General features: G+C 37.4%; 1 protein-coding gene and 1 pseudogene across 2 annotated transcripts in view; both read right to left on the bottom strand.

Moving 5' to 3' along the window:
- The window catches only part of HSPBAP1 (HSPB1 associated protein 1), a 60,537-nt gene that overhangs the window by 31,028 nt on the left and 15,845 nt on the right, over positions 1–13,664 (bottom strand). For both annotated transcript variants that reach the window (XM_006743387.3, XM_031039226.2), the window contains exon 3: positions 5,052–5,233. In XM_006743387.3, coding sequence (XP_006743450.1) covers positions 5,052–5,233 — 182 coding nt within the window. The remainder of the gene's footprint in view (positions 1–5,051; positions 5,234–13,664) is intronic.
- Positions 6,485–6,555, bottom strand: LOC115944319 (U6 spliceosomal RNA; annotated as a pseudogene).

Below are 13,664 nucleotides of genomic sequence, written 5' to 3'. Positions count from 1 at the left end.
GGGGCGCCTGGGTGGCTCAGTCGTTAAGCGTCTGCCTTCGGCTCAGGTCATGATCCCAGGGTCCTGGGTTCGAGCCCCGCATCGGGCTCCCTGCTCGGCCAGGAGCCTGCTTCTCCCTCTCCCACTCCCCCTGCTTGTGTTCCCTCTCTAGCTGTCTCTCTCTCTCTCTGTCAAATAAATAAAATAAAATCTTTAAAAAAAACAAAACAAAACAAGAAATGGTAAGAGTAGGACAAAAATTCCCTTCTGTAATCATTCAAGTATCTATTATGTATTCAGCACTATGTTAGCAATTTGGGGGAATAAAAAGTTATAAAACATAGTCTCTGTTCCCAAAGAGCTAATACTGTTAGAGAAACAAGACACAGACATGTCATGCACCATTTAAATAACAATCCAAATAAAACATATAGGAACGAAGGCAAGGGATGGATAGCTGTGGGTACAGTGGTTGAGAAGGCTTCATAGCCAAGACTGAACATGAGCTGGGTCCTAAGAAGTAGAATTTTAACAGACAGAAGTTGAGAAGAGCATGAGCAAAGGTCAGAAGATGAGAGAGGACAGAGTGGTCCAGCATTCATCAAGGAGACAAAAGGGACATACACGTGGGGGACAGGTCACATCAGTCATGTCAGGGAGAGTTTTAAATGCTATTCTTATACAATTTTAAGTCATGAAATTTTAGTGAACATGATTAATATATTTCAATATTTAATCTGTAGCATGACCTGGAATGTATCTTCATAAGAAACTGTTTTAGAATTGATTGGAGGAGGAGTCAGAGCTGGAGGAATAAAGAGTAATATCAGAAGTGATGTTGTAAAACCAGAAGTTCTCAAGGTGGTCCGTGGACCCCTTGGGAGTCACTGGGACCCTTTTAAAGGACCTGTGAGGTTGAAATTATGTTCATAATACTATTAAGATGGTATTTGCCTATTTCACTGTGTTGACATTTGCACGGATGGCACAAAAAACAATGGTGAATAAAACTGCTGGTGTCAAGACAGTGAACCAAAATGTACCAGGCAGCATTGTATTCTTTTGTTTTTTAAAACAGCTTTATTGAGGTATAACTGATGTATAATAAACAGCATATATTTAAAGTGTACTATTTGGTGAATTTTTACATATATGGACATGCAAGAAACCATCGCTATAATCAAGATGGCAAACATTTTTATTATGTCCAAGTTTCCCTGTGATCCTTAGTAACCCATTTCTCTCTAGCCCCTTGTTCTTGATCTTTTTTGGTCACTATAAATTTATTTGCAAGTTCTACAATTTTATATAAATGGAATCATATAGAAAGTATTCCTTTTTCATGCTAACGCTAACCAAAGGCAAACTAAACAAAGACTTCAGAACAAGGAAAAACCCAGGAGAAAGAGGATCATTTCATCATGATATAAGATTAATCGATTAAGAGGACATAATAATCCTAAATGTATATGAACCTAGTAACAGTTTCAAAATACATGACACAAAAATTGACCAACCTAAACTGAAAAAGAAACATATATACAATTATAGTTGGGAAATTTCCATACCTTTCTCTATATAATGGGCAGAACAAGTGTACAGAAAATCAGTAAGGTTACAGGAGACTTAAAACAATTGACTTGAATGACATTTATAAAACACAACAATAGGAGAATACATATTACTTTCAAGTGTACCTGGAACATTAATCAAGAATGACTATATTCTGGGCAGTAAACAATAAATTTCAAAGGACTGAAATCATATAAAATATGTTCTCTGACCACAATGGACTGAAATTAGAAACCAACAACAGAAAGATAGCTGGAAAATCCCCAAATATTTGGAAACTAAACATTATACTTCTAAATAATCCATAAGTCAAACAATACATCACAAGGGGAATTCGAAAATATTTGAACAGAATGAAAATGATTTTGGAAACTGGTATCATGAAACACATGAGCTTGAAAGCTTCTTAATACTTAAAGACTTCTCTGATGAGAATGGTGATATTAACAAATGTTACTTTTTTTTAATGAAGTATATGGAAATGTGTCAACATTTGGAAGATCTATATAACTCAGTAAACCAATATTTTCCAAATGGCCAATGAAAGGCATTACAAAAGAGCCATTCCATGCAAGATGGACCAATGGATTTTATTGTAAAAGTACAAAGAGTTCATTGACTATGCGTTCAGATTCTGTACTGCAACAAACCAACCTTTCAGAAACTACCTCTTGTCAAGTTTGGTGGAGTATAAAAAAAAAATTCACAATTATCTAAAAAAGTTTCTAAAATAGTCCTATTTTTTTCAGCCGCATATGTGTGTGAGGCAACATATCCTTCATATACTTCAAACAAACCAACAAATTTTAACAGACTGAATAAGGAAGCAGATAGAATACAGCTATCTTCTATGAAGCCAGACGTTAACAAGACTTGCAAAAATGTAAAACAATGCCACTCCTCTTATAACATTTAAAAAATTTTTGAATATACTTATTTTCTTTTTTTAATATTACTACCAATCTCATTATAATATAGTTATTTTCACAAAAATGTTATTATGTTCACATACAATGATTTTATTTTAAATCAATTAATAAAAATTTTAAAAATTTATCTTTTTTAATGTTTAACTACCCACCATTTTTAACAGATAGAAGAAAGCTTAAAACAGTTAAGTAGTAAGACTTGGTGAATGAATGAATTATATTGGTAAAAGGAAAACAACTTAGGTACCTATGATGTAAGACTTGGTGCTCAGAAATCTCTGAGATTAAAAAATGATATAATCATAATGAATTTTTTGTTCATAACAGATTTCCCTGTTCTAATCCAGAGGATTAATCACCATAATTGAGCTGACCAAAAACTCATTCAACTGAAAACATGAGGTTGTATAAGGGCTCAATTAGAATTCCGGCACACTACCAAAAGGCCTTTTATATCCACATTTAATGGACAGGACACATGTCTGTCCAGTGCTGTCTTGCCTGGGCTGAGAAAGAACAACTGATGGAGTCAGATGGGAGATTCATGCAAGGTAGAGCGAGCCCAGACTCAGCAGACATGGAAGTCCTTACCCCAGCTGTGGGGCCCCTAAAGAACTAGATGTGTTCGGACCCTGTGTATGCATACACTGCAGCAGTTAAAGCTCGCAGGACAGACTGCTTGGGTTACTCTTTTCTTAGCTGTAGAATTTCAGAAAAAGTTTACTTCTTCGTGCCTCTTTTTTCTTAAAAGAGGGATTTTTTTTTTTTTTAAAGATTTTATTTATTTATTTGACAGAGAAAGAGACAGCGAGAGAGGGAACACAAGCAGGGGGAGTGGGACAGGGAGAAGCAGGCTTCCGCCAAGCAGGGAGCCCGATGCTGGGCTCCATCCCAGGACCCTGGGATCATGACCTGAGTCGAAGGCAGATGCTTAACCGACTGAGCCACCCAGGCGCCCCAAAACAGGGATAATTATTATATCATAGGGTTACTTGATGATTATAAATGTAAAGCACTTAGAAGAGCACCAAGTATAAGAAGTACTTGATAAATATTACTATTACACAATGTTTTACCTGAAATATGGAGTACAAAAGTACTAGTCTAATCTACAGGATGGGTAGGATAAAAGACTCTAAAAGTTAACTATGATATCTAAAAGTTCCAGGGTTAAAGATTCATAAAGTGATCACAGATAATGTTACAAGAAAAAAATTATCTCAAAATTATCATTTGAAAATGAGTAAATAGATTTGGTATAGACTTTCGATTCAGAAAGCATCTACTGAATATTTTCAAAACTGATGCATTCTTTCATGTTATGAGAAAAATATATACTCAACTAACAATTCTGAGACAAGTGATACATTTTTCCTTTTTTTTATAAAAAGCAAAATTTAAGTAAGCATTTAAAAAAATTCTTTAAAGCTACAAAGTATTGATCATTGTGTTACATAACTATGTAAATGTCAGCATCTACACCTTGACTTGAAGTGAAAAAAAGAAAAATATAGGCTGAATGGAAAAGGAAACAGGTGATGTGGATTAAGGAGTGCACTTGTTGTGATGAGCACTGGGTGATCTATGGGATGCTGAATCACTATGTTGTACACCTGAAACTAACATTACACTGTATGTTAACTAACTGGAATTTAAATAAAAACTTAAAAAAAAAAGTCTAAGGACTATCAGCCTATGTGAAAGGAAAATCCAGAGAGGGGGTAATGGTGACAGGCAGGAGGAGAGCAGTCCAGGGGGCCGGAGAGTAGGAGCATGACAGCCTGCAGTGATGGCCAAATACTTCTCTGGACAAAGGATCAGGGGCAGGATAAAGGACTCTGGAGCCCTGACCTGATTGTGGATAATGCAGAGTCATCCAAATGGCTTCCTGGAACTACTCCCATTCCTGCCTCATGGCTAAGACACACACAGAAACCAGAACAGGGAGTTTGCGAAATCACCCCACAAAATAAGCTGGCAGTTGGAGGCAGAAAACACTTAAAAGAGGATATGGTAGTCTGCAAACTCTTCTGTCAGTTATGTCAACACATGACAAAGAATTTCCACATTCTACCCTTCTGCAAGCACTCCCATACTTCTGCAGGTCTTCTGCAATCAAACACCAGGAGCCCAGCACTCTCTGCCTCAGGCCATTAACCTGTCTGTACTAATCCCTCAGAGCAGGGAGGGATGGCCGCAGCAGTAGCCTGGAATGCCTCCAGGCTTTTGTGAACGCTTCTTCAAGTAATAATCAGGAAATAAAGTTCTATACACAATCTATGCTTCCCATACACGCCAAACCAGCCCTGGGACTGTTTAAAGGTGAATGAGAGAGTGTGTAAGAAGTTTGCTGAGTAGGAAGAGTGACAAGCCTGCTCATCTGAGTGAGACGACCATTACACTTCACCTGAGCAAAACTTTTAGCTTGAATGGATAAAATACTTAAGACTCACAGTGACTACTTTTGAGAGAAGATGATAGTGAAGGAATAAGGTACCAGAGAAGTTCTAATTTGTGATCTTTTCTCAAGAATAAATTATTATCAAGATTAAAAGGAATGTATTGACTTACCTGGAAAATATCTGCCTTGTCGTCAAATAGGCTGACAAAATATTTATAGTCAGCATAAGCCCAGAATTTGGAATGATCATAATCTCTAAATGGTCCATATATAGTAGGCTGGTCACAGTTCCAGCTCAGGAACTCTTCAAGTGTAGCTTCTACATAACCACATGTCGTTTCAAACTGAGGAACTGCAATGGAAAAGAACTCAATTTTAAATGTACACTGAACACAATTTCCAAATATTGTTTTTTTAAATGATGAAAATTTCAACCAAAAAAAGTTATCGTTTAACATTAATTAAAAATTAATTTTGTGGGGCACCTGGGTGGCTCAGTCGTTAAGCGTCTGCCTTCGGCTCAGGTCATGATCCCACGGTCTTGGGATCGAGCCCCGCATCGGGCTTCCTGCTCCGCAGGAGGCCTGCTTCTCCCTCTTCCACTCCCCCTGCTTGTGTTCCCTCTCTTACTATGTCTCTCTCTGTCAAATAAATAAAATCTTTAAAAAAAAAAAAATTAATTTTGTGCTTGCTATATAATTAGAACCATCTACAACACTCACAATACTCATGATTTAACACAAAGGTAAAAAGGTTTTAACCTTAAGATTAAAGACTACCCTTAGGATAGCCTGATTCAGTAGTCCAGTGGTATACTTTATTTTTTTTTTAAAGATTTTATTTATTTGACAGAGAGAGAGAGAGTGCACAAGCAGGGGGGAGGGGCGGAGGGAGAGGGAGAAGCAAACTCCCCACTGAGCAGAAAGCCTGATACGGGATTCGATTCTAGGACCCCGGGATCATGACCTGAGCTGAAGGCAGACGCTTAACTGTCTGAGCCACCCAGGTGCCCCAGTGGTATATTTTAGATTATTAATTTTCCAAGATGATGTTTTCAGGGGTCTATGAGGTCTAAACTATTTTCACAATAATACTCTGATGTTTTTCATTCTCATTCTCTCACAAGTGTACAGTGGAGTTCACCAGAAGCTACATGACATTAGTTGATGTCACTGCTCTCACAACTAGTGGAATACATACTTATGTTCTTGTATTTTAATAATGTCTCAGTTTTAATTTATAATACGGTAAGCATCACTAGATATAATCCTCACTGACAAAAGCTCATTGGGGAACTCAATTTTTTTTAAAGGTACAGCATTCATTTATTTTTTTAAAGATTTTTTTTGTGTGTGCTCGCTTCGGCAGCACATATACTAAAGATTTTTTTTTTTTTTTTTTTTTGGACAGAGAGACAGCGAGAGAGGGAACACAAGCAGGGGGAGTGGGAAAGGGAGAAGCAGGCTTCCTGCCGAGCAGGGAGCCCGATGCGGGACTCGATCCCAGGACCCTGGGATCATTACCTGAGCCGGAGGCAGACGCTTAACGACTGAGCCACCCACGTGCCCCAGGTACAGCATTTATTGAGTTTCCAAATATCACAGAAAATATGGAATGCTTCATGAAGTTGCATGTCATCCTTGTGAAGGGGTCATGCTAATCTTCTCTGTACTGGGGAACTCAATAATTTTTAAGTGCAAAGGGATCCTGAGACCAAAAATTTGAGAGCTACTTCTTCAGATTAAAAAGGAAAAAAAGCAATGACATCTTTTGAAAATTTTCTCACTTTATATTGCACATATATCATACATAGCTCCTCAGAATCATTAAGTGGCCAATGGCAACTTAAAGTCTGTTCATTTATTCATTAACTCATTTATTTCAGAATCGTTTATTAAGTACCTAATTTGTAACTAACACTGTACTCAGGCTTGTGGGAACATAAAAGAGAGAAGTAATACTCTTGAATTGAGAACATACTTAGACAAAGACAAAGCTTTAGCCAGAATAATAGGAAATTTGAGGCATTACCTAATTAAATGCAAAATTTTGTGCCACAGACACATAGGAAAAGGCAAAGACCCAGAGAAGAGGGTTGATCAGGAAAGCTTAGAGAGAAGTCTATTGTCTGTCCAGAAGGGTTTGTTATTATGGGGATGACTCATTCATATAAGAACTATTCTTCCAAATAGTGATAAAATGAAATTTTTCTGGTAACAAGCAGAATATTTTCAATGCACACTGGGAAGTTAATATTCAAGAAATCTGATTATAATCAGCATGAAATCCTTTTAAGTGATACAGATCTCCTGCATGTAAATCAGTTAGCACAATACCTGAAACATAGCAGATGCTCAGTAACAGGAACTAATTCGGATTCTTATATTAACTTCAAAAGTTAGCCAAATTAGTAGTAAGAGGAGAAGTGTATTCAAACTCTTCTTTCAACAGCTTTTATCTTTTCCCTCCATTTCTGCCTGAACTGCCTAGGATTATCTTGACCTTCCTTCCCCCCTCCTCTCTTTTTCCTATAACTTCAGAATGGTGGAGAAGTAACAGAGGGGAGGGTGTATGTCAAAGAGTCATCCTAATTCATCTACTTCATCAACCTGTCATCTGACCTTGAGAAGCAGGAAGACTTTACAGGAGTGCATTTATCTAAAAGGTAAAAATCTGCAATATTAAGAACTATTTAAATTCGACAATTTTTGAGAAGCACTCAGAACAGTGCCTGCCACTGTAACCCATCAATATATATATATGTTCTTAATATTAACAACATCATCATTAAGAATTTACCCCAACAACAGGGGCACCTGGGTGGCTCAGTTGGTTCAGCGTCTGCCTTCGGCTCAGGTCATGATCCCAGGGTCCTGGGATCGAGCCCCGAGTCCAGCTCTCTGCCTGGCAGGGAGCCTGCTTCTCCCTCTCCCTCTGCTTGTTCTCTCTCAAATAAATAAAATCTTAAAAAAAAAAAAAAGAATGTACCCCAACAACATAGGAATACACAGAGTTTTTTAACAAACAAAAACCCATGTGGCAAGAAAGCTGCATGGTTCTGGGAAATAGGGAGTCATTTTATAGTCATTTCAGTAAGCTCCAACGGAAGCCTGAAGTCATTACACTGTCTTATGAGTTTTCACTTCATAAAATTCAGTCCAACTGATCGAACTGAATACTAAAGCCATTACTTGAGATACTTGTCCCTGAGGGGTACAATAGTAGGCCGGTTTTCACAGGCATGTCTGCACTGCAGCCTTATCAAGGGACTTTGTTCTCTGTCACAGCAAGTTCTGTACTTTAAAAAATTAAAATCTAAAAGGGCAAAAATTACACGTGACAACTGTTACTGTCAGGAGAAAATTACAATGAACAGAATGAATGGAAATGACAGACTTTTTTACATTTACATAGTGATTTCAAAATAGAATCTTTTGAATTTTTCCTTCCTGGAAGTAGCAGCACCAAAGGTACTGTTTTCATTCTGTTATCATGACAAGTTCTTTCTGGGTAGTACAGTTGGTTTTCTTAGTTTATTTCCTGCAATGCAATTATTCCTTTCTAACTTTATTATTATTGTTCTTTCATTTAACATTGAAGTAGCCTAGGCAGCTGCAATTTTCATCCCACTTACTGTCAAAGTGTTAGGTAAGAAGAAGCTCAACTGGGCTCAGGATTTGGAAGTAGTGTGTCAGTTGAGTTTGCCTCAACCCTCATAAAAGGGAGTCCTAAAATATGTTTTGCAGAGTAGGGAAACAAATATTTCTCCATTTTGTTAGATTTCATCATTTCTTTTTAAAGCTTTTATTTATTTATTTAACAGAGAGAGAGAGGGAGAGCGAGCACAAGCAGGGGGAGGGGCAGAGAGAGAGGGAGAAACAGGCTCCCAGCTGAGCAGGGAGCCCAACACTGAGGCTCCATCCCAGGGATCCAGGATCATGACCTGAGCCAAAGACAGCCACTTAACCGAATGAGCCACCCAGGCGCCCCTAGACTTCATCATTTTACAAGCAAAAACACTGCATGGAATGTGGGTACTTTTGACCATCATTGCACCCCCATCTACAAATGCTTAGGGTTATTTCTACAACTGTTTTTCCCAAATTACTGCCAGTTGAGGTATCGTATTGCCACTGGGCCCATATGATCCAAATGAATTTGATCCAGAATAGTTTCAAAGAGCTATGAGATGTTATTATCTGCTTCCGAAAATAAACTAAGAGATACATATAATTCAAATAGTATAATTACTAATACTGTTGTCTCAAGCATTCTAGAAAAACTCAAACCAAGACCTAAAACAAAAATAAGAAATACATTCAATAGGAAGGAAACAAAGTTATCACTGATTATAAGATCAGGTGCCTGTCTTCCTAGAAAACCCACAAGAATAAACTAAAAAACTACATACACTAATAAATAGCTGGATAAAAAAATAAACATACAAAAATAAATGGCTTTTAAAAATCTACTCATCACAACTAGCTAGAAAAATATAATAGGTAAAAATATTTTCCTTCATACCAGCTATAAAAAGTTTATATTTATAATATTTTTAAAAATTTGTAGACCTGTATGAAAACCCCAATCTTTTCACTGAGAGATGAAATGGACTTGCTAAGTGATAATGACATGTTCTTGTGTAGTAAGATAACAGTATTATCACAAGGTAGATTCTTTCTGAATTAACTTACAACACTTAATGAATTTTCACTTAAAATCCCAACAGGATTTGTTTAATATGAGTACATTATTTAACTCTAAAATTCACTTAGAGGAATAAAATTCAATAACATCTAAGAAAATACTGAGAAAGAAGAGTAATTAGGGAGGATGAATTGTTCTTTCAAATATTATAATATATATCAGTTGCTAAAATAGCATTTAAGAAATGTTTTACTGGCTTCAAAACTGATAGCGCAATACATGGTCCAAAAACAGATGCTGGAATTTATAAGAATACAGTAATATAATAAAGATGATTTTAAAGTCAGTAGGGGTAAATAGGATTATTCAGTAAATGATACTGAAATAAAAGGTACTGTTATTTCCAACTTAACTAAAAAAGTCAGCAAACACCATACATCAAAATAAATAAGGAAAGGATGAAGAGTAAAATGTAAAAGGGAAATAAGCTATTAGGAGAAAATATTAGAATATTTACCTATTTTTAAGATACAGAAAGAATTTCTAAGTAAATAAAATAAGAATAAAATGTTAATGAGATTGGACTACATAAAAATATCAGTCCAATTTTTTTTTTTAAAGATAAATCTCAGTTTGGGCAAAGGAGTGGCAAAACAGGCACCCTCGCATGTTTTGACAGGAGAGTAAATGGAAACCACCTTTCTGTGAAGCACTTTGCCTTATGTACCAAAGGCCTTTCATTCTTTTACTCCACAAATACCTGAGTGTCCACTTGGTGTTCAGCCCATGGTGAGGCCTGACCCAGGCCCTCGCGAAGGAGGCCTTCTTGAGGGGAGGAGAGACTTTAAAGAGTTAATTACTTACAGACTAACCACGTGATTCTAACTGAGCTAAGTGCTACTGGGAAATACAAGGTGCTCTGGTACAACGAGTAGCTGCCCCTGATTTGGGAGGCAGCGGCGCTGTGATCAGGAAAGACTTAGATGAGAAAATGATATTTGAGCTAAGATCTGAAGGAAGAAGAGGAGTTAACCAGGGAAAGCTGCAGTAAGGGAAAATGGGAAAGCAGAAAAGAAAGGCTGGACTCTGTATGCAAAGGCCTTGAAGAAAGGAGAAGCAAACCTCTGGAAATACAAAAGCTGGAAAAAAAAATGTTTGTTTGGCCCAAGCTCAGGGAGAGGGATTAAGCTGATGAGGCAAACAGGGATTTCTACACCACACAAAAATTTTGGCCCTTAGCGTAAGGGTTATGGAAGACACTTAAGGGTTTTAAAAAGAAAAACAGGATGAGATTTGTTTTTTTTTAAAAACTGTCTCTGGTTTCAATATGACAAATGGCCTGGATGGGGAGGGCAGGGGGTGCAGAGGGACCAGGGACGAGACTACTACAACTATGTTGGTGAGAGAGAGTAGGGTAACCCCGCCTAGAAGATGGCCATGGGGAATGAGAGAAGCAGGTAGATATGCTACATATTTAGGGTGTAAGTCACAGGGTCACCAGACACCACTTAGAGGGGAAATCAGATGACTCAGGTTTCTGGTGTAAGAAGGTTCATGCATAGTGCTGCAACTCGTGATAACATTCACACCCTTTGACCCAGTCATTCTCCTTCTAGGAATCTATCCTAGGGAAATAATCAGAAACTTGAGCAAGATTTGTTTTCAAAGATGCTCACTATAGTCTTATTTATAAATTTGAAGCTTCTAAGCAATCTAAATAATCAAAAGGAAAAAATTTTAAATTCATCATGATACTAGCATACAACACAGTGTTAGCCATTTAAAAGTCACATTTAGCATCAAGAGAAACTGCTCAGGACATGTGATGTGAAAAAAAAAAAAAGCAGGCCGTGAAAATTAATACAACTTTATTTTTAAAATACAAAAAGTCCTGCATAAACAGTGATCAGAGTGTAACTAGTGGTTCTCTCTTGGACAAAGTGTTTTTAAATTTCTTTGGATCTTCCTCTTTTTTCAATGTTCTCTACAATGAGGAAGTCATACTTTTATTTTTTAATTATTTCTATTTTTAAATAACATTTGTTGAGCATTTACTATGTGCTAAGCACTGTTCTACATGTTTTATGCATACAAACACACTTAATCTTGAAAACATTTGTAAGATACAGAGAAGTTAAGTAACTTGCCTAAAGTCACATGGTAAACCAGAATCTGAACCCATGCAAGCTGATTCCAGAGTTAGCCCCGCATCAGGCTCCCTCCTCAACCGGAAGCCTGCTTCTCCCTCTCCCACTCCCCCTGCTTGTGTTCCCTCTCTCACTATCTCCCTCTGTGTCAAATAAATAAATAAAATCTTAAAAAAAAAAAAGGCTTTGTGTTAGATGATTTTGCTCATCTGTAAGCTAGTAAGTGTTCTGAGCATATGTAAGGTAAGCTAGGCTAAGCTATGATGTTTGGTAAGTTAGGTGTATTTTTTTTTTTTAGATTTTATTTATTTATTAGAGAGAGAAAGAGAGACAGCATGAGCAGGGGGAGGGGCAGAGGGAGAAGGAGACTCCCCGCTGAGTAAGGAGCCCAACGCTGGCTCGATCCCAGGACTCTGGGATCATGACCTGAGCCCAAGACAGACACTTAACCAACTGAGCCACCCATGTGTTCAGTTAGGTGTATTAAATGCAGTTTTGACTTGAGATATTTTCAATTTATGATGGGTTTATCAGGACTTAATCCCATCATAAGTTGAGGAAGACCTGTAAAGATCTCTTTCAAACTCAACAACAGAAAGACCAAACCTCCCAGCCCCAAACCAAAAAACACCTCAATTAGAAAATGGGAGGGACGCCTGGGTGGCTCAGTTGGTTAAGCTTCTGCTTTCGGCTCAGGTCATGATCCCAGGGTCCTGGGATGGAGTCCTGCATGGGGCTCTCTGCTCAGTGGGGTGTCTGCTTCTCCCTCTGCTCCTTCCCCACCCCCCCAACCTCCACTTGTGCATGCGTGCATGCACGCTTTCTCTCTCTCTCTCTCTCGTGCGCAAAAATAAGTAAAATCTTAGAAAATGGGCAAAGGACTTGAATAGACATTTTTCCAAAAAGATATACAAATGGTCAATAAACACGTGAAAAGATGCTCAACATCATTAGTCATTAGGGAAATGCATACCAAAACCATAATGAGATAACACTTCACACCCACTAGGATGGCTGGAATAAAAAATAGGGTAAGTATTGACAAAGATGTAGAGAAATTAAAACCCTCATACAGTGGGGTGGGAACGTAAAATGTTTCAGCTGCTTTAGAAAACCTTTTGGCAGTTCCTCAAAAGGTTAAACAGAGTTACCATGACTCAGCAATTCCCCTTCTAGGTATAAGCCCAAGAGCAATGAAAACATATATCCGCATAAAAACCTGTACATAAATGTTCATCGTAGCATTATTCATAATAGCCAAAAAGTGGAAACAACCCAAATGTCCATCAACTGATGAATGGATAAACAAAACGTGGTATATATTACAACCTGGATGAATCTTGAAAACATGCTCATGAAAGAAGCTAGACACAAAAGGCCATGTATTGAATGATCCCATTTATATGAAATGTCCCAAATAGGCAAATCTATAAAAAGAGAAAGCAGACTAGTGGTTGCCAGGGGCTGGGGGTAAAGTGGAATGGAGAGTGATTGCTTAAAGGGTACTGGGCTTCCTTATTGAGTGATGAAATGTTCTGGAATTAGACAGTGATGATGGTTGCACAACATCGTGCATATGCTAAAACCACTTAATTGTATACTTTAAAATGATAAATTTTATGTGAATTGTATCTAAATTTTTTTAAAAATTATCTTTAGTAAAAACAGAGCAGTTGCTCACAACTGCAGAGACCTTCTACTTTCTTTTTCATTTATGCTTAAGTATTAGCTTGAAAATGTCAAATCACTGTGCCTCATCTACAAAATAGGCTTATAATAGTACCATTCTAAGAGGGTTTGAAGAAGATTAAGAGAATTAAAATGTATAAAGCACTCAGAAGAGTGCCTGACACAATAGCTCTCAATAACTGTTAGCAATTAGTGGTCGTATTGTATTTGGAGCCTAATCAGGTATGAGAAAAAAATTACAGTTCCTATTTATCTCCAAATTACTGTCTAACAGACACCTCAGTGGATGGGAGATTTATT

The sequence above is a fragment of the Leptonychotes weddellii genome, chromosome 1, assembly GCF_054177405.1.
Source record: "Leptonychotes weddellii isolate Sample4059 chromosome 1, ASM5417740v2, whole genome shotgun sequence".
NCBI lineage: Eukaryota > Metazoa > Chordata > Mammalia > Carnivora > Phocidae > Leptonychotes > Leptonychotes weddellii.
Note: the sequence above shows the minus strand (reverse complement) of the source record. Positions and strands in the feature narration are given on the sequence as shown.